Source organism: Andrena cerasifolii, chromosome 15 (assembly GCF_050908995.1).
Source record: "Andrena cerasifolii isolate SP2316 chromosome 15, iyAndCera1_principal, whole genome shotgun sequence".
Lineage (NCBI taxonomy): Eukaryota > Metazoa > Arthropoda > Insecta > Hymenoptera > Andrenidae > Andrena > Andrena cerasifolii.
Window position 1 is genome coordinate 4,132,751 of NC_135132.1, and position 25,008 is coordinate 4,157,758.

The window sequence follows — 25,008 nt, forward strand, 5'->3', positions numbered from 1 at the left end:
ATTCAATTTATATATAGAAAACTATTTTGTTTTATTTTAAGCCTAAATAACAATATCAAACGCAAATAACAAAATTTTTGGCAAATTTATCGATGGAATCTTTTATACATTGTCACGCTAAATTATGAATATTGGTGTTTCCCCTCCCCTTTTCTTATGTATTTCATTCTGTAAACAAAATACGTTATAAGTTTTATACTTGCTATGCACCACATATGACGTAACTCCTCACCTAGCATCACCACGGTAACATAAGTAGAATAGGAGAAATCCATTTGATTCCACAGTTATAGTTGATAAAAGTTGATTAAATTCATTTGGCCCTAAAAAGAATAAGTTTGTTAATAATAAATTGTTTTAAGAGAATGTCGAAATTGTTATTGCATTCTATAGTTACTAGGGAAAACTATCTGAAATGAGTTGGTTACATTTGTAATGTCAGCGTCGGGGTTGCCAGATTGGGCGGAATTCCGCCATTTGGGCTACTTTTCAAAACCAACTGGCGCTCAAAAATTGAAATTGTCATTAAGGTAGGTTTTCCTATACGCGACTGGACGCACCGTCAAGAATTTCAAAGTCATTTTTCTCGAAAATGAAACGCGATATCAAAAAAAGTTACTCTTTCTTTTCTACTTATAACAAGTAAATAAGCCGAAAACAGCAATACAATTTTTTGATATTGCACTTCATTTTCAAAAAAATCGACTTTGAATTCTTTGAAATTCTTGATGATGCGTCCAGTCGCGTATAGGGAAACCTACCCTAATGAAAATCATGGGCGATTTGGGCGTAAGTGGAATTCGCCCAATATCGACCAGGGTTGCTTTGGCCGAAATTTCGATATTTGGGCTGCCCAAGGCCAGATGGCATTAAAAAATTTTATAAAATAGATTCTCATTGTTGTGCTAAAACGTACATTTTAATTTTCACATCAGTTTTATTTAAATTCGTTTTTCTTCAAATAAAGTTTATTTGTTGTATCTAAAAAAAATAACGAAAACAGTTCCAAAAAATATTAAAAAAATATTTAAACATCCTTTTCATTCGAGATATTTGAATTTTGGCGCTTTTGGGTTACTTTTCCTACGTCATCTAGCGGCTCAACATGAAAACCATCTGGCAACCCTGCTGGTACATACAGTAGTACCCTGCTAGCTGCTGCTAGCTGTTGTTGAGTCTCGAGTGCATGGTATTGATGTAAGATTTGTACCTTCAATTTGAGATACCCTTATTCCCCTCGAGAGTTCCAACATGTTTAAAAGAAGACTTAATGCCCTTGGTTATGTGGAATGGGACAAAGTTAACATAAATGGTTCGTTATTTTCCACACCAAATTCAATATTAAATTAAAATGCATTGACACCATACTTAGCAAATTTTAACATATTTTAAAATGTATCTAATAGATTTTTAAGTATACTTAATTTCCCGAATATTCTAAATACATAGGTCAGTTACTCTTTTCAATATTCAACATCTCTTTGAGGTTAAGTAGATTGCGCCGCATATTGTAATTCGTTAAAAGATTTGTTTAAATGCTTGAAGCGTTGACTTCAGAGTAACTAAATAAGCTTCAGAAGCTGTCTAAATAATTTTCTGTGAAAAAGAGTTCCTATTGTAAATAGCAGAAAATTTCGATTAGTAAATTATAACCTATAAAATCAAGTTTCGGTACTGTACAATTAACCGGCTCCAATTATCGCGATTTAGTTTCGATTTATGGTTACTGTCTTTTCTTACAAGTTGAATATATAAGATGCAAGGAAGGTTGTAAATCGTAAACATTATTTTATATATTAATAACTTTGTAGTAGTTCTTTACATAAACACAGTGTGTTAGTATTCAAAAACTACAAAACATGTCCCTAGATTGTTTTCTCCGAATAGTCTAGCATGTTGTCACATTACCCAAGTCTTTTACAACATTGCCATATCTGTTTTACCATTTATATTTTGATTTATTTTATACACATACAGGGTGTCCCAGAATGACTGGGAAATATTTTAGGGGTGACTTTAACACATCTAAACAATAAAAAAAATTTCAAATAGACATATATCCTATTTGACTTTGCTTTCGAAAACAAGCTATTCTGGGAATTGGCAATTTATATCTTGGAAATATTACAGATCCACAACATTTCCGTAAAGTAACAGTTTGGCTGGAGGATCAAAAAATACGCCAGTATGATATACAAGATCGAAAACCATTAAGGGACTTGAAGGATGAAAACTGGCCGAATCTTTTCACAAAATATTGTGCCGATGCCAAGTGTCCAGTTTCGGGCAACACTTTGAATCAACTTGAATGGTTACTTGGATATGCAATCTGGTTGGAAGTAGAAAATAACAGTAAGTAATTATTCTTAAGGGCGCTAATTTTTTTTATATTTTCATCCCACACCTCGAGAATGACCAGGTAAAATTTTGAAACGAAATTCCTAACGGTACAGATTTTACAGGCAGTTTAGGGAGGTCAACAGTGTGGCAGGCTTAAAAATAGGTGTTTTTTGAAGATGGATTATGGTGCAGGTGTAATCGATAGAAATGTGATTTTTCTTTTAATTAATAATACATTTATTCAACTAAAGAAGAATCCATTTTTGTTTTAATCGAATAAACACGCGGAAAATAGGACGCTCACGGGCAAGTCCCCGTCAATAGACGAACGCGTCAGACTTTAGGTACATTTTTCTCGAAACAATTTTTCGCGCGCTATCGCCATTGTAAAAAATGCAATTCCTGACCGGATCTAAAAATTCAAACGGGATTACACCCCCCCTCCTCAAGAAAATTTTGAATTCGCCCCTGCCCCCCCCCCCCCCCGAAAATCCCAAATCCGCCCCTGACCCGAGGTGGGGACGGGTCGGGATTCCCAAAACTTCCCAGGACCTGTTTAATGAATACGATATCACACATTCAACGCATCGTAACAAAAAGTGTAGAGACATTGTTGATTTCCCGAAGTACAAACATCAGTCAGTCCTAATAATACGAATCCCGACACTTCCAGGAACCCGTCCCAACCCAACCCGACATTTTCGGGTTCTCGCACACCTCTATGAATTTCCATACACTCAATTTTTTTTACGGACACTTTTGTGCGAAAAAAAAAAACATTTTTTCAGGGCCTTGTCGTTTAAACATATGGCAATCATCGCCTAATTGTTCCTTAACAATGAGAGCCTAGCGCGATAACCACACGTGTGTAATTAAGAAATTTCTTTGGTCTTTTTATTTCGGATGATCCTGTCTGGAGTTATCATGGCGCTAGTCCAAGCTCAAATAATTTTGTTTGTACTCTAGATTTGTAGCAGAATAAAGCGCAAAAACTTTTAGATCCTTACATTGTATACTTTTTTCTAGAGAAAATCATAAAAATCACTACATTTTCACGCGATTTGACCGGGAAGTGCCCTTAATGTGTATAGTTAGAGATAAGAATAAAAGTTTAAACAGTTGTACGTAAAGATACATTCATAGAGTCAATTAAAACTGCAGTGTTGATCTATGAAGAGAAAAATGTTTTTATTACATTAATAGTTAGTTAAAATGAATTGTGTCTCAAATTATGTTTCAGATGAGGTGTATTCCGAAGAAGTGAAAGAGAAGAAGTTGAAATTGAAAAAGGAAGCAGTGGTGCCTCGTCTAAAATCTAAGAATTCACTTGACAATTTGGACTGTGAGTATTTATGAACATTATAAAAATGTTAAAAACATGAGGTATTCTATTAAGTTCCACAAAAAATAGTATGCAAAGTTCGTACTTCTAATTTCACTGCAATAATTTATTTATATTTATTCATTTAAATTTACAATTTGCGAGTATTGGGTTAGTACTACCGTACATACATTCGTGTAACTAGTTGGGGGTCGAGTGGGCCTGGTCCCCCCCCCCCAAAACGCGGAATGGCCCTTCCCTAGAAACTATCGAAGTAAATAAAAAACATTCGTCTGTTAAATAATCAATCATTTTTTATTCAGTTTACTCTTCCTTTTAGTGTTAAATAAATATGTAGGTAAATGATTGTTATAAATTGCATATGTATATCAAGATTTCCTCTACCTTTAAAGAAAGAGAGAGTGGGGGAAGATGGGACCTGGCCCCCAGACAAAAAACCTAGTTACGCCAATGAGTACATTGTACTAAAATAATCGCTTTTGAGGCGGTGTGCATAATTCTATTTTGCAAAGGAGTATAAGATATAAAAATATCCGTTATATTTCTTTCGAGTATAATTTTTGGCGGTGCCATAAGTATCTTTATTGAATAGTCTTCTACATCAAACGTTATAATGGTAGCATGATTTTCTGCTGATAATTTCATTTCAACAATCGCTCTGTTTTCTATTCTATTGCTCAATTTTATTTGCCTTCTTTATTATATGTTTCAATCGTGTGCCCAACCGTGCGTGAAACAATGAGACGCTATACAATAGGCGACCTAACCTTTCAGAGGTGCACAAAGGCGCCGGGTCAGAGCCGAGCGTGGAGCTGAGCAACGTAACGCTCGGCTCTGACCCGGCCCCCAGAATCGCTGAAGTCTCCGGCTCCGAGCGGCTCTTTGTGCACCTCTGTTCTATAGACTTGGCAGCGCATCCGATCATAGGACCTACGGAGCGGAAGTTCAGTCTTTTCACACGTTTAATTATTGCACATTTATTTGTGTCATTAGAATCCAAATTTTCGGAGTATTATTCAATTATAACTTCATATAGGTGATTGTAATAAAATCAAGTAATACAGAAGATACTACATAGTTTCTAAAATTGTGTAAACGTCTCATGCTTTATGGACGACAGTGCATGTTAAGGATATTATAGTGGAATAATCTACTGTAAAATAAAATATCTAGAAAAGTACTGTATCGATATAACTATGATTATCATCAGTCGATACTAAACTTAATTTCTTTGTACATAATATGAAATACAGGGTTATCCACTTAACTCACAACCCGTGAGCGCGAGGACAGATGAATGGTCAAGTAGTCACAGGAGCGGATTTGGATATAGGCTAAGTAGGCAGCCTAGCGCGGCAAATTTTGGGGTGCGACAAATTTCAGGCAAGAGAAATTGGTAAACTTTAAACACGTAGGTTTGCGACAACTTTACAAACAATTCACTTTTTTTCATGTAGCGAATTAGCCTTGACGCATATGTGAGTTGCCATATTGCATTAATTGGGTAATTGTCTCGACTCTTTTAAATTAAAATATTTCATGATATTTCGCAAAAAGGGCGACAAACGGTTGTTAGCCTAGGTGCAGCAAATCTCCAAATCCGCCTCTGAGTAGTCAGTTTCTGTCCTAAAGAAGAAATTGGATTTTTGATGTAGCAACGCCTTGCTCAGGGTTCTTGCGTCGTTTCCCCCTGAACCTGAGGACAAATGTTGGGCGATAGTCTGAAAAAGGCCATGCAAGGCTTCTGCTCTCGCGCGCGCGGGTTCCAAGTTAGGTGGATAACCCTGTATTGTAAGTGTACACACAAAAGTAAGTTTGATTGAAGTTCTGCATTGCTAGTGTTGTAAAATGTTAGTACTAATGCTACTACCCACTCAACTAGCATACCATCATTTTGATTGTTGTGCAATCATTAGTTGACAGTAATGAGTTCAGAAATGGGACGTATTCTGTGGCAAAGCTGCTTCGAATTCCGCGGCATCTGAATCATCTGCTCACGCTAAAAGCCTGCAGTAAACTGGTGAAAGGAAGATTGAACACCGAGTGCCTGAAGAATCCAAATTCCAAAATTATTCGAGGCAAACCGTTCCCTGTGATGAGCATCGCTCCAGGTTTCGAACTGAACAAACCCGCATTGGAAAACGCGGCCAAGATCCTCGCTCTTCTTTATATTCAAGATATCAGAAACCTGCAAACTAAAATTAACGAGGTGATCGTTCGCGTGCAAAACATCACTGCTAATCCTAAGACAGACACTAAGCTTGGAAAAGTTGGAAAATAAGTAACTGTTTATGAATTCGACAAGGAATTCAGGATATGCTGTTACAGGAAGAAGAAGCTCTCAGAGCATTTAGATTTTTGAAGCTTGAAATATAAAAAGCGTCGATGTTTCTGAAAAGACGCAAGATTTTGATCTGAATTTCCTTTGAAGCTGTTTTCAAACTCCCCATATTTATATAAAAAGTTACATATCTTTAAAGTGGTACAGTTTATTACAACTTAGAACCATAGTCTATCAGCATCCAACAAAAATTAAAAAAATTATTTATGTAAAATTATTTCATTATTTAAAAAAAAAACCGATATTTCAGTACTTCAACAGAATCAAATATTTAGTAAGTCTTAAAGTATCTACCTCGAATTATGGGAAGGTTTATTATACTGTGATATTGTTGCGTTTGTCGAGTGATTTAAATATTCTATATATTTCTATGGATACTTGAAATTTAGATTATTATTAAATCTTTCAAGTGTAGCCTTGAAGCATTTTTTAGGTTTCATTTGGGTTCTTTGTATTGCTTAGTTGTTTAATACATCTACGCACACTTGAACAAAAAATATAGGTAAAACAACTTCGCGTCATATAGGGTGTGTTAAATTTTTCAAACTTCTCATACACGGAAGTTTTACCGTGGTATATGGTATGTAAAAAAGTAATTTATTTTCGTAACGGCTATAAATTATTTTTGTACCAGAAGCGTCGAAATTAAAACAGTTTTTTACCCTATTGCACAGTTCTTATGCATTCATTAATTGTCAAAAGTCACATGGTTATGAGTCAGATCAAGATATGTCAAAAACAATATACTCTAAGACTTTGAATATATATGAATCTTGCTACTTAAAGGGTTGTAAACAGGAATTATTCATAGACTACTTAACATTACATTTTAATATATCTGCGCCGAAAGCAAATCCTATGTTTGTGCTAATTCAAACCCATAGCGCACGCGCGCGGAAATCCACCAATTATATTTGTATCTTGACTCTGTATATGTTGCAATGCAAATGCAACACATCGCTGTCTCGACCAAAAATGTTTTCCATCATTTTTGTAATTGTTGGGTGAAACATGTGAATTGACGAGTACTTGTGTCATTCAACCGATATATATATGCACGGACAAAATTTAAAGCCTCTGAGTGAACATTAAATTCGTTGGTTTGGCAACACCGACACTTATGTATAGACGGACATTCGTCATAAAATGTGTTCACAGTTGCTCTCCAAGCTGCAGGAACACGCGTAAAATGTTGCCATGAATAGATACTTCAGGTATTACGCTCACCGTTATGATCAGTAGTCCAATAATTACCCTGATAACCATCTGTCTCCAGTCTGACATCAGATTGGTAGCAGGGTCTGACTCTGGCATGAGAGCGCAGAGTCTGGCGGCAGAATCTGCTGCCGATCTGACATCAGGCTCTGCACCTCAGAACGCAGCCATCTCCAGACACAGACGACTACGGTTCTGGTGTCAGATTCTGCTGCCCAGATCTGGCTACCAGGGTAGTTAAATAATGGCATGTTTTCGCCGCAACTACAACCGCAGCATTGATACTGAAGGTATGTAAACCAATTTTGTCACTACCAGTCTCAGCGACCTCGTAACGAGATTCTCGTTAATGGGTATGTATATTTTGCTCACTTACAAAGAGGGGGCTTTTCTGTTACCACTGAAGAAGTGATAACCTCATTTATTCATATGTATGCAATAATGAAAGCCATAAGGAAATAAATTATGGTAATTTGGAATCTCAACTTTTGCAATCTGAAAATCATAAACAAATATTACGTAAATTAACATATTTTACTATTCAATTTTTTTCAAATATTTTGTTAAACGATTATGTGAAAACTGTAAATAATAGTCAGTTGGAAACGCGTGCACTTCTAAAAATCGTAGAGTTTTTGGGCTTCCCTCTCCTTCATTCTTTCTTGTAGTCTTTCTCCTATTCTCTTCTTTAAATTTTTCTCTTCTAAGATTTTTATGATTTCCTCCAATCTCCGCTCTGGTTATTAAGTTTCCTTACTACTTCCGAGTTTTCTCTCCTTATTCTGTTTTCCTCCATCCTCCTTTTTTCAGTCTTATTTCCATAGTAGCTGGTCAAATAGCTTCTTGGCGCCCCTTCTTGATATGGGCTTATCTCCTCTTCACTTGCCATATTATGGGGCCTTGGAAGTGCAGTCTTCTTTCCTCTCCTGAATTTCTTAAATTTCCTACTTCCTTGTGCGTTTTGCTCATGAATTGCGTTTTTCCCGTATTCATATTTTTCTTGTCTACAATTCTACTACTGTGTCCCCATTTATACTCATCCGGCCTTTTGTTGTCAATCTGTATGACGTTTCTTTCCTCCGGTCTTCTATTGTCCTGATGTGTATTGTTTATTCCGTATCCTTGTTCTCGTCGATACATTTTCTGTTCCTTGTTGCGTCCCCATGCTTTCTCCAGCTTGTCCATGTCCCTGTCTATTGTGACCTCCAAATATTCCCAGAACTCTGTCTTGTTCCTCCTTTTCAGTGTAGAATAATCACTATTCCACAAATCATCCTCCATCTGTTCGATTACACCTGTGTTTTTGTCGGCGTATGGATCCCCCTTCCTTATCTGATCCATTGCTGCCTTCTATGATATGTTCTTGTAGGCCATCATGTTTTTGAAAGTGAGGACATTCCCTAGCCACACTTAGATGCTCCCCTCATAATTAATACACTTAGGATTGTTTGTGTACCTTCCATGAAACACCTCAGTGCGGATGAAACATTTCCTTCGCCCTACATACATACCGCCTGTACGTGGCCGAATTTTAAACATTTATAGCACTGCTTCACTGCCTCTATAAAAGACTCCACCTTCAACCACACATGGCCGTAAGCGATTAAGAGCCTTGTCGGCAGCGATTCTCCCTGCACTTTGAGGGAAATAGATTTGCTGCCCTCCCATGTCGCTTTGCCGTCCTTCATTCTACTATATCTACGATTCTTCAGGCGTTCTAATGTATATACTCCCTGATTTGGCATGAGCTGATCCTGAAGTTCGTCTATCGAGTCTTCCCAGTCGTAAATTACACCTCTTCTTACCTTCTATCTGTTTGGTATATATGCCCTAGCGTCACTTGCTTCGCTTCGCGTAGGCATCACTTGGCTTGGCTTAACGCTGGCGTCGGTTCGTTTCCCATCATTTCCCATTTTGTTGTTGATTGGTATGACGTCACCGCGTCATGCGCATGCGAGGCGTGTTCCGCCTCCATTACGAATGTTCCCTCTCCATTTTCCACTTGCCACTGCTCGGGTATTTCCCGGTAGCACTGGTAAAACGTCACGATTGAAGACGAATCGACGCCAGCGCCGAGCAAGTGATGCCACAACCAACCAACGTCAACAACATATTTCCTGGCAACGTTGGTTGCCATGGCGTAGGTCGTCACGCACAAACACATTACCACTACTCCTGTAGGTGTTCCCCCTCTCAAAATAAGTGGCCACAGAAAATGTTTAGCATTCTTGAGTACGATTCGAAAGCGTGGCGTCACTTCGCACTTGGCTTGGCTTGGCGCCGTTTCGATTCCCACCTTGGCGTTGATTGATTAACGTCACGACGTGATCACCGCCAATCCACGAAGCTGACGTCACATGCTTATCCCACCACTGCTATAAATTGTGGTACTAATCGGTAATTACGTGTGAAGCACACGGGCATATGTAATATTGATGAGATGTAAAAGAACACCAAATAGTAATAGAAATATCATTTATGCACTAATTATGCTAAATTCAAGCAATGTTATAATGAATGTTATGTATAAACGTATTTGTTTATGTAGTATTTACAAAATATACATAAATTATATTACAAAATATATACATAAAATATAAAACTATAAATATAATATTTTAATTCCGACATAGCACGGACGTCTTTACTTAGATGCATGTATGCTATCTGGGTTATTGCTAATCTCGCTCTCATCCCGCTCCTCTGGCAATAAAATTCCATTGAGCTTTTTTGGTATTGCGTCTATATTATACATGTTAGCATTAAATAAATTTAGCATCCCATCTGTCATTTCGTATTTGAAGCAGTTTACATTTTAAGTTTTTAAATCTAATTTAATTCTGGTTAATGCAGCTACCGTGTCTGGCTTCAGTCTATTCCGATCTTTAGTTTTTACTTTTGTTACAAGGGAAAAATATCGTGCCACGTCAGCGTTTGAATGGGGCAACGACAAGCACAACTGTGCTAGTTTTGATATATTTTTGAATGTGTAGAAACCGTCTGAAACATTTTGAAGACTGCTAATATGGTGCCAGAATTGTGGAACACAGAGTGCACCTAAGTTTTCTTTATCCTTGTCTGGCGAAAAAGATGCCACTGAACACGACTCATTTAGTACAGCCGCTTTATTAAATTTTTTAGATTCAAATTTCGTTAATATACAGGCTAAATGATCCTTCCGATGTCTATTAATGTCTAAACCTATAGCCGGGTTTAAAAAATCTAGTGAATGTAAAAATATTTTATTGAACAGCACCCTTGCTTTTTTTTTACGTTTGTATAAAATTCTGTAATCTTTTCATGATTTTCGCTGTTACTATTTTCAATTTCATTTAGCGTGTTTACGCAGTCCGCTCATGGATAAATTCCTTCCAATGGCAATAAATTCTCTTCGTTGTCCACATCTGTTTTATATATATCAGAGGGCCCAATATATTCTGGCTTTATAAAATTGCCTGCCAATAATCTCAACAATTTGTAGCATTCAGAGAGCAGACAATGAATTACCACATTCAAAGTCTGAAGTAATTTAGTGATGTTAATAATTGCATCTAACGCATAATCTAAAAAATCCAAATACGCCTTGGTAAAACGGCAATTCAAAAAATTAAATATTTTCACCGCGACGTCGGACTCCTTTTCAAATTCTGCCGCCGTCAAGGCAGTATATAAAGGTCGCCCCTGATTTAAAATTCTTTTAACATATTCTGGCACAACCAGCCATCTGGTTCCTGATGGCTGTAGAACTTTTAATTGTTCGACGTTCATGAATTGTTGCACCTCTTCTGAATGAATGAATGTAAGAATTCTTCTACGATCGATGGCAAACATTTTCACGCATCAAGTGCCACTAAATGCATCAAGTGGCAGATGCATGGGAACACATACATTTCTTGTCAGTACTTGTTAGTGCCTCTTTTTGATGCACCATGTTCATGTAATGCGTTCTGCTGTTTACATGCATGTTCAGGTTAGTTGTGTTTGCTGTAACAAATTTAGAGCAAACTCTGCACCTTCCCTTGTACGGGTTGTCCTCAACTGGTTCAAGCCATAATTTAAAGTTTGGGTCCTCCAACCAAGCTTGGCGAAATGCTTGCCTCCTTCCTTTCTTTGCAGCTGGGACGACGAAGGTGGTATCACTGCCTATTCGTAAAATAATAATCATTGAAAAAAGAGAGTAAAAACGAAAGTTTAATTGAAGATATATTTTACTTGAATCAGTCTCTGTATCTGAGCTTCTAATAGCTGCATCGCTGTGTCCAGTAACAGTGGCATCTAAGTTAGTAATAGCTGCATGGCTGGGTCCAGCAACACTAGTGTCAATGCTTGTGGCAGCCGCATCGCTAGGTACAGAAATTGATGCCCCTGCTTTCCGTTTCATGTTCACGTTATGCGTCGTAGTTTTGGCGTGCTGTTGTAGGTAAGTTTTGCCAGCTTTTAGAAATTTGGAGCACACTGTACACTTGACTTGGTACGGATCCTCAGTTCCTTGAAGCCACAATTGAAACTGTGGGTCCTTTACCCAAGCTTCGCGAAATCCTTGCCTCCTTACTTTCTTTGCAGCTGGAACGACGAAGGTGGTATCACTGCCTATTCGTAAAATAATAAACATTGAAAAAAGAGAGTAAAAACGAAAGTTTAATTGAATATATATCTTACTTGAGTCAGTTTCTGTACCTGAGCTTCTAATAGCTGCATTGCTGCATCCAGCAACAGTGGCATCAATACCTGTATAAAATATACATTATTAGTACATTTCTAATATCAGAAACCGGAATAACCAAAGAAGAAACACCCGGGCGCAACAATACTAAAAGAATTCCAAAGAATGAATATTAAAAGATGAAAGTAATGAACATAATGTTTAGCATATACTTTTCCAAAAAGATACTTTGATTTTTCAAGAAATGTTCATTTCTAAAATTATACTGATGCAAAAGTATTAAATATTCGTCTTACCTGATTCTTTGCTCATATTGATACTTTAATAAAACACTGTACAAGACGCGTAGCGTCTGAAAAAGTACTGTACGAATTCGAAAGCAGCGTGGGGCGGAAATAACGTACGCTGAAAGCAGCATGGGGCGGAAATAACGTATGCCGAAAGCTATTTAGCGGTAACCAATCAAAGCCTCGGGAAACGATGGGAAACGAAACGACGCCAGCGCCAAGCCAACTAGCCAAGTCAAGTGAGGCTGCAGCCAACCAGCGTTGACAACCGATTCCCTTGGCTAGTTCATTTGGCGCTGGCGTCGTTTCGTTTCCCATCGTTTCCCGAGGCGTTGATTGGTTCGACGTCGCGGTGCCATCGCGCGCAGTGGCGTTCCCCCACCGCTAAATAGCTTACACCGTGCGTTATTTCCGTCCCACGCTGGGCTACGCACACATATACACTGGGGGCGGTATTCTCAGTCGCTACTTATTCTTAAGCAAATGCTCAAGCATTCGACATCCTTTACTAGCTACTAGGTTAGTAGAGGATGCAGCATGCTTAAGCATTTACTCAAGAATAAGTAGCGACTGAGAATACCGCCCTAGGCGCCAGGATCGGCTTCCCTTCGGAAATTTGGCAACGTTGTATGTCACTAGGCATAACTCAGCGGTTCTAGTGACATGCAACGTTGCCAAATTTCCGAAGGGAAGCCGTTTTGACGCCTAGTGTACAGTCACACGGTAACCCATTTCCCGGCAACGCTACCAGCAACCCTGGTGTTGTTCAGTGACTACTTATCATCCGCTGGATAACTCCATAATTCCGTTCTCATCGAATTTTTTACATTTTCTAATATTTCGTACGAATGAGATGATTATAGAATCAGTATGAGAACTTGGAAAAATTTAACACACTCCGATCGTTCTTAATTTAAAGCTCTTATGTAATATTAAATGCATTATTTTGTTGATGCATTTGTATTCAACGACAGTATTATTTAAAATGTAATTTTTAGATAGCGAACGTTGTAAAGTAAAATTATATACTAAGGAGACTGCGAAACTTATGAAGCTAAAGGCTTGCCGTTTTTAGAATCGATTGTATTACGTTAGGCATGTGACTTCTACACTGCATTCCACTTTACAGCGGACTCGTTTCGCGCAAGGATACACTCTTGATTGGTAGAAAACCGGCGGGGAAAGTGCTACGACCAATCGCGTGTGTCAGATCCGTGGGAGCTGCGCAGATCGGTCGTAAGTCGGTAGGGGCGTGAGTCCGCTCTCATATGGAATGGCGTGTATATATGAACACTAACTTTAATTTTTTGTATTTTGATAATATTAATCGATCGCAATACATTACGAGGCTAGAAACTGATTATAATGACGTTTTAATTTTATAATTGTATGTACGATTATACCAACTAATATAGTGTCCAAATGTATTGATCTCGAGTCCATTATGAATATAATCGATTTATCACACCTTCCCTTCCCATACAGCATGAAATTGAAGTACAAAATCTATGATGTTCCTCACAGGTACCTATGAACTAAAAAACAAGAATGTTATTCTAAAAAATGTGATTAAAAATGATCCTGTATTACAGTGTTAAGAAATACTACATCGAAAATTTAGTTCTTAGAGAGGTAAATTAGAGTGCAAAAATATACTGAGAGTGTTTAAAAAAGATTAATAATCATATACTTATGCGATAAATATACAAATTTATTTTTATTTTCTGTTTTTTTTTCTTGAACAATTAAAATAATTATCCAGACAAAATTACATTATCCTTATCATTAAAAAATAGAAACACGTTGGTGATGGAAATTGAAAAAGGTGAAGAGTATAATCGCCATTAGATTTTCGAAAGTACAAATTTAATATCTTATTGATAGTAATAAATATTATTTCATAAAAGTTTCAATGCGCCTAGAAATCGACTTGTATTATTCGAAAAGCCGAATATACAATTTCAATAAAAACTAAGAACTATCTACTAAGGCACTCTTCATTGAGGCTGCCCCTTAGATATCCTTCAAAAATCGTCGCATAAGTTCGGCAGGTAATGTTACTAACCATTAAGATTTCTATAAGATTAAGATAATTTTTTTACGTGTAAATATTGTGCAATGTGAGAAACTTTTGTAAACAATTCTTTACTACACATTTTGTACCAAAAGTATATCTATTATAGCTTAAATACACATGGAATTATTATTTAATAGTACTTCCACTGACAATGAGTATATTTACTTTGCTAGAGATTATTTGTAATGGAAAAACTGTGAATAAAATCTTTCTGTACACATTTATAGTCCGAACAAAAACAATGCCTGTTCAAGACCATCGATAGCCTATCCCCACCATACCAATTGAATATCTTAAAAATCCTCGAACTATTAAACGTGAGTGAGGAGTGTAATGTAGTTAAAAACTTTTAAATAATCACCAATTTTGCAATGAAATTATCTTACTGCCTGTTTTTATACATTTAAACTTGCTTGTAGTTCGATTTGTATAACAATACGTTTTATTTCAATAACAAATGCATTCTATTAATTATTGGATTATTTATACTGTGATAAGTAAAAGATCTTTCGCTTGTTAGCACTTGATACTTCTTCAGTGGAATCAAGTGCTCCCGTTTCCCGTAATGCACATTGTGTTGGCCGCATAAAAAAAGCTGCAAAGTCTATAATAACACCTGTGTAAAATCTACTTTTTCTACGCAGTACAGTACTAAAAACAATATGTAAAAGCAGACAAATCTTAATAAAGAAGATTTATGACAATGAATAGAACTTTACATGCCGCAGTCCATAATTTTTTCCTTTAACGATATTTCCCAATTCGCCCTATGTTTTTCAAATACATGTTCTATAAAAAAACCTCAGGACTGAAGGTGATAATTTTGAACCATAGCTTTATTCTTTACGTGACTAACACATTGTGCATTGAATCTAATTCTACTCTTGATCATTACAAGTAGGTAGTATGAAATTTCTAAGAATCCGCTCGAATAAATTTGAACGGTGAAGTAGAAAGCGAGAATTGCGCGGGGTCTCGTGAATTCTCAATGGACTAGTCGAAGATCTTTAAAACGTCCCATAACTTCGCTAGCAAGAGAGCCTGCAAAATGTATAACAATCCCTCTACGTCTGCGCGAGAACGAGTGTGTGCGGAATAAAAAGAGTTTAAGAGAGTCTACACCTATTTCTATTTGAAGAAGGTACAGCTTCGACTGTCTGCCGTCTAGCTGCGTCTTCGTCTAGCATGGAAGCCTGAAGAGCCCTGGCAAGTGCCTCGTCTTCACTCATACTGCCCTGATAGCTCTTGACGATTTCACCGTTTCTCCTGTTTGCGTTTACATTGTTTTCTAAAGCGTCGAGCCGTCTTCTGCGAGTGGCCTCCGCTTGGCCCATGCACGCGTGGTCCGTCGGGTGCCTATGCTTTAAACAGAAATTCTCACCGCAATCGGAACAGCGGACTTGAACGATTTCCTTGATTTTACAACCCTTCGTCGAACATCTGGAAAAGAAAGGATTTCTCAACTAATCGTTTCGTGTATTTTGATTAACAAATATTTATGGTTTACAGCAGGGCTCTCCAACGTAGGGGCCCCTCACGCGCCTCTTTCCCCTTCCAACCTTTATTTCGCGCAGCGTGCCTTCCGTTGTCAAGGAGACCGCGCGACGCTACGAAGACTGTCGTGACGGGCTAGTGCCTTTGCGGATAGCGTCGCGCGGTATCCCTGACAACGCGGACGAGAGTGGGGGAACCCCAAAGCTCACGCGTGAGCGAGCTTCGAGAGCCCTGGTTTACGGAAAGTAATAAAATACGATTTTATGGTAAAATTCGATGTATTTAGTAATCATGTTACTAGCCAGAATTATGGTTGATTAACCATGTACCAAATTAGGATCAGCCTTTACCTGTTGGAGAAAATTTTCTGCCCAGGTTTTCTCAAGTCTGACTGACACTCATTATCGATGTGTTGTCCAACTGCGATGTCTGGAGGATCGCCACGTTTCGCAGGTACTGGCGTGTTACACAGCGGGCACACTGGAACTTGGACATCTTTCTTATAAGCGCTTGGACAGCTATGGTTGGTGTACGATATGTGTTCTGTACAAAAAATTGCTGAACAGGCGTCACATTTAAGTGGTAAGAAGTCCAAACGATTGCAACTGTTTTCTGAACAATGTTCACCTACGTTTGGAAGTTCCATTTCCGATAAGGAGAATCTGAAACAGAAATTACGTCGTATTTTATATTTCGCAACAATATATATTGCGGCTCAAAACCGGCTTCCCTTTGAAAATTTGGCAACGTTGCATGTCACTAGGCATAACTCAGTGGTTCTAGTGACATGCAACGTTGCCAAATTTTCGGGGGGAAGCCGGTTTTGACGCCCAGTGTACCCAAAATTTGATATGTACAGAAAAATAACTGAATTTCCTTGAACCCATTGAGAAATTATATATTATTATTTAACAAATAACCAATAGCATTAGAAATGTATTGGCAACATTCAAAATTTACGCTTCATATATTTTATTTTTATATTTCTTTAAAATATGCTCTCCTTACATTTAACAGAGTTGTATAATATATAATAAAGAATTACGAGTGCATTTATAAAAATGATGCAATTATAAAGTGAAATAAAATTTTAAATAGTACAAAAGCCAATTTTTCATTTAATATTCCAACTAATTTATTAGATTAATGTAACATTATTATCAAATGACTTTTCATTGTTGCGAATTCGAATTCAGTATGCGAAAAGATATATATAAAAAAAGAATGACTTGCATTATTTGCATTTTATTAGCATTGACACGTAATTTGTAGAAATTGTTGCATATATGGGAAAAACAATTATCCTAAGAATATTTAAAATGTAACAAAATGCTTTTATTAAACACTTTGAGAAAATTATCTAATGGATTTTTATTTTAAAAAAATACTGTATCATAACAATGATTATTATAAATTTCAAATTCTAACCTAAAATCGTACTAAACATACTTCACATAAAGGAGTTACATTTCTTTAGAAAATGATCTATTTCATTTAAAGTGAAAGGATGTTGGAAAATATTATGTGAAATTAAAATTTACTCCTAAAACCAAATTTATATGTAACAATCTGTGAAAATATAACCTCCAACGTTTCGCTTGCTTTTTAACAAAGGATAAAATTAAACGAACAAAAAATTATGAACGAACATAATTTGCACGAATAAATTAAACAAATGCAGAGTAATAAATAAGTAAAGATTCAAACTTAATAAAAATGGGAAATATGTGGTTATATGATTTTAAATACGTACCTAAAAAAAAGTTGAGCTAAATTTGCAGAAATTTCTCGCTATATCATAAATAACACTTCACTTTTAATATATACCCCGATGTAACGAAAGTCACTCCGAATAATTCGATTTTTAATTGTACCACTCCAATTATCAAAATTTTATCACGGATAAAAATTGCACCTCACGGTTATACTTTTCCTATATTTGTAAATTGACATACGCTTTCGCCAGACCAGCAAGAACGACTGACTTGTGATATTTGACGTGATGCACGTTATAAACTGTTATAAGCTTTACGAAACGGACGGTGTAGTCACGTCATTCGATGAATAACGCCAAATAACGCGAACAAACGCGAATTAAGCATGACATTTCTTTCGAGCATGTAACGACGCTTCTCAGACAGGCCACCAGAGGGCAACGAGTAGCAGATCATTCTCGTAAGTTCTTGAAAGAAATACCAAATTCCTTTGTCACGCTATCGCGTGAACGTAGCTAGACAGTTGTATGCAATCGATATGTACATAAAGCAGGAGCGAGATTTGAAAGTAGACGTTTGCATATGTTTTATTAAGTATATTGCTCCAAGTATATTCGAAGCGCTCGAAAAAATTCGAGCTATTCGGTTTTATCATAGTGAATCTGACAATACCCAAAAAGGCGGGTACTCAATAATCTTTCTCCGCTGGACCCAATATGGCGGATGCGCATACTCACCTCTTTAGTGCTCTAATCGTACGATTCCCTAGAATTTCTCTCACTTGCCACCAATACGATGCCACTTCCGATACAGCGAGCGCGCAGCAAACGCTAAAACTCAAGACGTGAAGCAGTCACTGCGCGCTCGTTGCAACGGAAGTGAAAGGATTCTAGGGAATTCTCTGTACACTAGGCGCCAGAATCGTCTTGCCTTCGGAAATTTGGCAACGCTGCATGTCACTAGAACCGTGACGATATTGTAACATTTGATTCACGCTGTAATACAGTGTCACGACAGCGAATGTCATGACTTCAGTGTCACGTCAAAACGCACCTTAAAGCGGAACAGTTGCCTCTGCACCTCATGCGCAGATACGTGAATCGGAACGCACCCATAGATACGTTACTACAAACACCGCGCATGCGCGTGAAAACCCGTTCCCAATCCCATAACTGTACAGTGCACATACGAACAGAAGATAGGAGTATGCTTGGGTAGTGTGCGCATACAAGCCAGGAGAAAACCCGCGAAAACCCACGAATCTGGCAACACTACTGCCGTGCAAATTACTTGACGACCCCACTCCTGGCTCCTGAGACACACTGCGGAAAACGGCTTACCCATCTATGATACGATGGTCCGTGACCAGAACCACAGCGCCACTGAACGCCGCGCGGCCGTTCTGTGGGTTTGAATTTCTGACTTCTACTGTAAAAAAATTTCTTCGACTTTTACACTAACAATAATGCTACTGCGAATATAATATTACAAACAATATTCATATACTTCAAGTAAATAGCTCTGCGGAATGTCTTTTTTGTTTGTATCACTATTTTCGACGTCTACATTTTTGTGTCATATTTTGCACTTGTCAGATAAATAGTTTCTAATTTAAAATGCAAAATTTATTTTTTCTATTGCTCTCACAACACCATTATCCTCCAAGTTGAACTGACTCTCGAACAAGGTTTACACGAAGCAAGAAATCTTGTATAACAAACTCCGAATTTATTTTTCGAAAGCTAATAATTAATTATTCAAATTATTATATTACCTCTACTTTAAAAATAATCTAGAAAAAGTAACTTTATTTTGTACTAAAACCAAATAAATCATTTCAAAAGTAATATTTTATTTTAGATACCTGCTGCCAAATAAAATGCATATAACAGCCTTCGTTCTTGAATCAATTCTGGTTCAATTACATCATCTTATCTGAAAGACAGCTCCATGAAAAATTATTAGCGACATTATTTCAGGAGACACTATTCAAGTACAATCGAAAATAAAAAAATCATAGTAACAAAATTAGTTCAAATGAGCTAACTTACCACTATCGGTAAATAACTTTCAATTAACCAACGCAATACATTATCCGAATATTCAAATAATACCCAAGCTTGCCATACATGTGCATACATAACTAGATACATACATCCCCGAATTACTTTGAATGTTGGCGCGAAAGTTATCGCGGTTCCATTCCCACGTTCCGTGGATCCGAAGTGCGCGGGACACGGAACGCGCTCTCGGCGATTTACAATCATAAACTTGAGTTTGCTTTGTACTTATCACTGGAGCATGGTTTTATTATGATTTTTGAGCGCCAGGTGGCCGCGTTTTTGTTGTCCATTTGTCGAACAGTACAGGTCTCAGCGCCATTACATCGATAAATGTCATTGTATCCGCGTCCCGTGAAACCGATTTCGAATCAATAAATAAATTTCAAACACAAGACCAGCCGATATGTCGACCAAACGGAAAAATCCTCCGATCAAGAAGGGCCGTGCGAAATTGAAGAAGACTGAATATGATGAAGACGACATCTCCAGCGAACATGAATCGGAGGTAGAAGACGCCGAGACCGGTTCGAATGCCGACGGTGAGGACGCCGTCGAAGATGAGCTCACCGACGTCTCCACTATCCCGGAATTGCCGCCACCAGAGGTGATAACATTTCCATCTTTCCTCGCCTGTTTATTTACCCCAGGTTAGAGAGTACAACCGAGACCCGATGGATGAGAAAGCGGCGTTGGTATTCACGACGCTGCTGGGCTTTCTAGCCACGCATTTCAGACGCTAGTAGACGGAATGTTATTTCAGAAGGGAAACGATCGTGTGCCGTTAAACGTCTTATCAATACACTTCGTAGCTGTGAACATTACCAAAATATTTATGCATATCTGATGGATTAAGTTTCTGAGCATTGCTAACGATTTAAAATTTAAATGGCTAAATGCAGGCATCCGAATTCGGAGTAGTATTTACTTAAGACGGTAAATATTTCGGAGTCAAATTGAATTTTGCACAGTAGACTGCTAAAAATCATTGGAGCTATATGAAGGGGGATTAACACTAGAATGCCTGGCGTAGTCATGCAGACTCTCCCCGAACCTTTCTTGTTGCCTAACTTTTGTGGGAAAGCCTCTCTTGACTTTTATTTATTTTTAAGACTTCATGGAACAAAAGCACTGGAGTTTGTTTTTTTTTTTTGATTTTTCTATCGATGCCCATGGGAGTCCCGCTGCATCCTCTTTATAACATCATACATATCTTAGGAATTTTAGGATGACTAGATAACGTTTAGGCGCAACGCAAAAAAATAGAACAGTGGGAATATGTATTAAGTTGAACGATTTTGCAAGAAATGTAAAAAAACGTAAAACATTATTATTGTAGTTTTTATTTGCAATAAATATGTTCAGAAATGTGTCTCGCATTATTATTTCACGTAAACCTACTCAAAAGAGTAAATTTTTTCCACTTGGGCATCTGAGAGTCGAAAATCTTGGGCATTCTAGTGTTAATCAAAGCGGAGACTCCAAATAAGTAACTGAAAATCTGCTGATTTTGTGACGATTGTTTGTTCATAAAGGAGAATATGTAGTCGCAGAGGGGATTACTGACCTAGGAGCCTGCGGCGTATGCTGTACACCGTTGGAAAGATCTCGCCAAGACGAATCGATTGATACCATTTTCAACTTCGAAATCAGATGGGATCAGCTTGAAAAATGAAAAGAAACTAGCGCTGTTACTTTTTGACCTGTTGGGTATCCGGCTATCCGGAACAACTTCAAGCCATTGAATGTAGTATTGTTCGATCATTTTTGGCTAACATCAAACAATGCCACAGACAATAAAACGTTCAATTGCTTGAAGTTGTTTCGGGGAGCCGGGTACCCGACGGGTCGAAAAGTAAAGGCTGGAACAGACAAGGCTGATTCAGAGACATCGAATAATTTAGTGGAGTAGCGAGTAATTTAGTAATTTACCATTGTTTTACTAAACTACTTGACTAAATTTTAGTGTTCACACACTAAAAATTACTAAATTACTCGCTACTCGACTAAATTACTCGCTACTCGACTAAATTACTCAACGTGTCTGAATCAGCCTTAACAGCTCTAAAAGAAACCGGGTAGTAAAATCCCAACCGGCCCGACGGACCTCGGGTAGACACCTGAGGGGAAACCGAGGGGTTGCAAGCGATGCTGTAGCAGATTAGGGTGGCAAATGTGCCCCATGACCTAGTTCAGGGCCGCATTGGGCCTGTGATTGCCCCATGGGCCACTAATTCATTGGCGATTTCGTACTGGACATTAGGAAAGCGGCCCATAGGACAAACGCAGGCCCAACACGGCCCTGAAATGACGGTCATGAGGCAAATTTGCCACCCCAGCCTGCTAGAGTATCGCTTGCATCCCTCAGTTTTCTCTCAGGTGCCTACCCACGGTCCGTCGGGCCGGTTGAGATTTTACTACCGGTTTCTTTTGTTCAAAACCACAAAATCTCGAACTTCGAGGCCTTTTTTAAGGTGATCCCATCTGATTTCGTAGGTCAGTAATCCCCTCTGCCACTTAACAATTGTTCTGTACAGATAGTTGACGAATAATTAGATCGTGAATTCTGAAGTTTATCAATCTAATTTTCTCCACCATACGATCTGACCGTGTGTGTTTTGTTGCAGGGAGGATGGGGAAAGCCCGGAACGTTGCTCATGTGTGGTCTCACGAATTGGGATATGGCTGGTCGTAAAGCGCCGCCAAAAGGAGTTAAACCGAACGTAGGGCGGAGTTTGTGGACCCCGCATACTTTTAAAAATTTTAATGGTAGCCGAGTCAGATTAGTTGCCTCTGGTCCAGCTGCTTCTCATAGTATTGTCGTTACTGAAGATAATAGATGCCTAGCTTTTGGTAGAAATGATAAAGGTAAATGATTAAAAGGTAAACAAGACTTATCTTTATAAACAAGTAGTCTCGTGTAAGTAAATGTGACTTGAATAAATGAGAAACTTACGAATTTGTTAAGCCGCGCGATTTCTGCTGATACCGGTCAAGCGCAGTTTTACTTCAGTATTAGCTCGATGAAGACACATATGGCTTTGTTGGTATCAACATTTTGTAAACTTTTTATGAAATGATTCTTACAGGACAACTGGGTATTGGCGATGCGAAACGTCGGGATGAACCTACTGAGGTTACAGCGTTAAAGGGGCATACAGTTATAGCAGCATCTTGTGGCCGCAATCATACTTTATTCTTAACAAGTCGCGGCATAGTTTTCGCCTCTGGAGACAATAAATTGGGTCAGTGCGGCGTTGGGAAGTCCGACGCCTGCATTGTCTCTGCCACTAAAGTAAAATACGCTGGTCCGCCCATAGTGAAAGTAGGATGCGGAGCAGAGTTTTCCATGATTCTGGACATTAAAGGCGGCTTGCACTCGTTCGGCAGTCCCGAGTATGGAGCTTTGGGCCACAACACCGATGGCAAATATTTTATAACAAACACGAAGATGGCGTTTCATTTCGAGAAAGTGCCTAAGAGAATCGTTTTATACGTCGAGAGAGCAAAAGACGGCCACGTCACACCTTTAGACCGCGTTGAGATTACAGACTTCAGTTGTGGCCACTACCATACCGTAGCAATCGATAGCAAAAATCGCGCGTTTTCTTGGGGCTTCGGAGGTATCGGCCGTTTGGGTCACAACGAGCAACGAGACGAATTAGTGCCTCGTTTAATTAAGTTCTTAGAACCACCTAGCCGAGGTGTCAGAGCTGTTCATTGCGGCAGCACTTACAGTATTGCCATCAATGTTCACGGGACAGCCTTAATGTTCGGGCAAACGAAACGCACTGGGGAGGCTAATATGTATCCGAAACCAATTCAAGATTTGTCTGGCTGGGAAATCCGATGCGTTGGATGTTCGCAAACTAGCGTAGTGGTTGGAGCTGACGACTCGGTCATCGCCTGGGGCGCCAGCCCCACATTTGGCGAATTGGTAAATAATTCTACATAGAACGAATCTATCCGTGAGTTCCTGAACCACGTCTAACCGTTCCCTCCTCAACGAATGATTTCAGGGTTTCGGAGAAATGCGCAAATCTTCGACCACTCCGATGGAAGTAAAGGCCCTGGAAGGTTTATACATTACTGCCGTTACCTGTGGTGTCTCTCACACGCTTATGATTTGCCAAGATGAATCTGAAGAAGAGAAAGCCAAAATCAACAAACTTCAAGTATATTCGGTTTAAATTACATGATTTGCACTTATACATGAAGCGAAAGCGACTGAATCACCAGAACGGCTAAGAAATTTCTCAGTGTTCATCGCAATCATTATTACACATTTATAGGTCGGGTCGTAAATGAAACTTCATCGCGACACACTTGATCGATAAGTTATTTCAATAATTTAAAGCATAGATTAAAAGATCTGTGAGCGGTTATTAATAGACCGCGAGAAACGTCCATATGAAATACAGACTTAACCTATTACTTTACCATGTACTTCCAACTTTACTTAATGTACGAAGGAAAGTTTATCATAATAGGGAACCCCCATTCTGTTAGTAGCTCAGGATATAGACCAAACAAATAGATGCAAAAATATATTTTGATACGTTGCTATTTTATTGAAGTACTCTGTATCTTTGACCAGAATGAAAATAGTTGACACGTATGAAGAAGAGTGCTGGGAACTGGAAAGAAAACGTTACGGGACTCGTCAAGTGCTATCTGTATCTTTGTTTCTCATTTTAATCGACTATATATATATACAAATATATATAGCCTATATCATTGATTCATTACAGTAGTACCTGAATCACTAAATCCGCAGAAATCATTTTTATATTCTATATACAAGGACACTTTGAAAGTGGTTATACAAAGACGAGCCGTATTTTATCCTTTAAACGGTTAACGTTCTTTATGATAAACGCATAAAGAATTACCATTAACGCCGGTAGCTTACGAAATCATTATCGATTTATCTGAACTCATTCAAACGACTGTTATAGTTTCTATAATAAACAATGCTTCCTCCAAACCAGCATTGTTTGTCATACTTTTAAACTATGAATTGCTTTTAAAGTTACACACAAGAAAGAAAGTTTTAGTAAAGAGTATACATTGTTAATTATAATAAATGTGGTTCGAACCCATGTATTATCAAAACTCATGTATACGCATTGTATTTAAGCCTATCCATGTCTCTTAGTAGTGAATATAATCGAAATTTACGCATACTTTCAGTTTAGAACTACTGTTAATGTAACGAGAATATTCATGAAATTTCACGATCGTCATATTTTGGTTATATACATATTCTTTATACATTGTAATTAGAATCACTGCCAGGATGTATTTGGAATATCCTTCATTGTGACGTTGGATATTTATTCCGCTCCGTTCCACACATTACTCCTGTGTGGGTACTGCACCAACATGTTGTTCTAGTAAACTTGAGACAAATGTACAAGGAAAATTAATAAATAAACGAATTTTTTAAGCAATTTTTATTAAAACGTGTTATG

At 38.0% G+C, this 25,008-nt stretch overlaps 3 protein-coding genes across 4 annotated transcripts; 2 read left to right on the forward strand and 1 right to left on the reverse strand.

Annotated features, from left to right (window-relative positions):
* The first annotated feature begins 1,147 nt into the window (after positions 1–1,147).
* Positions 1,148–6,699, forward strand: LOC143377222 (RNA transcription, translation and transport factor protein-like). Its single transcript, XM_076828285.1, has 4 exons — positions 1,148–1,312; positions 2,131–2,352; positions 3,581–3,682; positions 5,599–6,699. Exons 1-4 carry the CDS (start codon positions 1,252–1,254, stop codon positions 5,961–5,963), a joined length of 750 nt encoding a protein of 249 aa, XP_076684400.1. The 5' UTR covers positions 1,148–1,251; the 3' UTR covers positions 5,964–6,699.
* Positions 6,700–13,878: 7,179 nt separating this feature from the next.
* On the reverse strand, positions 13,879–17,883 carry LOC143377230 (AN1-type zinc finger protein 2A). Its single transcript, XM_076828297.1, has 3 exons — positions 17,513–17,883; positions 16,110–16,421; positions 13,879–15,705 (listed from the first exon to the last, which is right to left on the reverse strand). Exons 2-3 carry the CDS (start codon positions 16,403–16,405, stop codon positions 15,372–15,374), a joined length of 630 nt encoding a protein of 209 aa, XP_076684412.1. The 5' UTR covers positions 16,406–16,421; positions 17,513–17,883; the 3' UTR covers positions 13,879–15,371.
* Positions 17,884–19,770: 1,887 nt separating this feature from the next.
* On the forward strand, positions 19,771–24,987 carry LOC143377197 (protein RCC2 homolog). 2 transcript variants are annotated; one of them, XM_076828242.1, is made up of 5 exons: positions 19,771–20,141; positions 22,162–22,402; positions 22,624–23,471; positions 23,554–23,709; positions 24,132–24,987. In XM_076828242.1, the coding sequence occupies exons 1-5, from the start codon at positions 19,941–19,943 to the stop codon at positions 24,144–24,146; spliced, it is 1,461 nt and encodes a 486-aa protein (XP_076684357.1). In that variant the 5' UTR covers positions 19,771–19,940; the 3' UTR covers positions 24,147–24,987. The 2 variants fall into 2 exon arrangements, with proteins under 2 accessions (XP_076684357.1, XP_076684356.1); XM_076828241.1 differs by having other exon boundaries at positions 19,773–20,141; positions 23,554–24,987.
* The last annotated feature ends 21 nt before the right edge of the window (positions 24,988–25,008 follow it).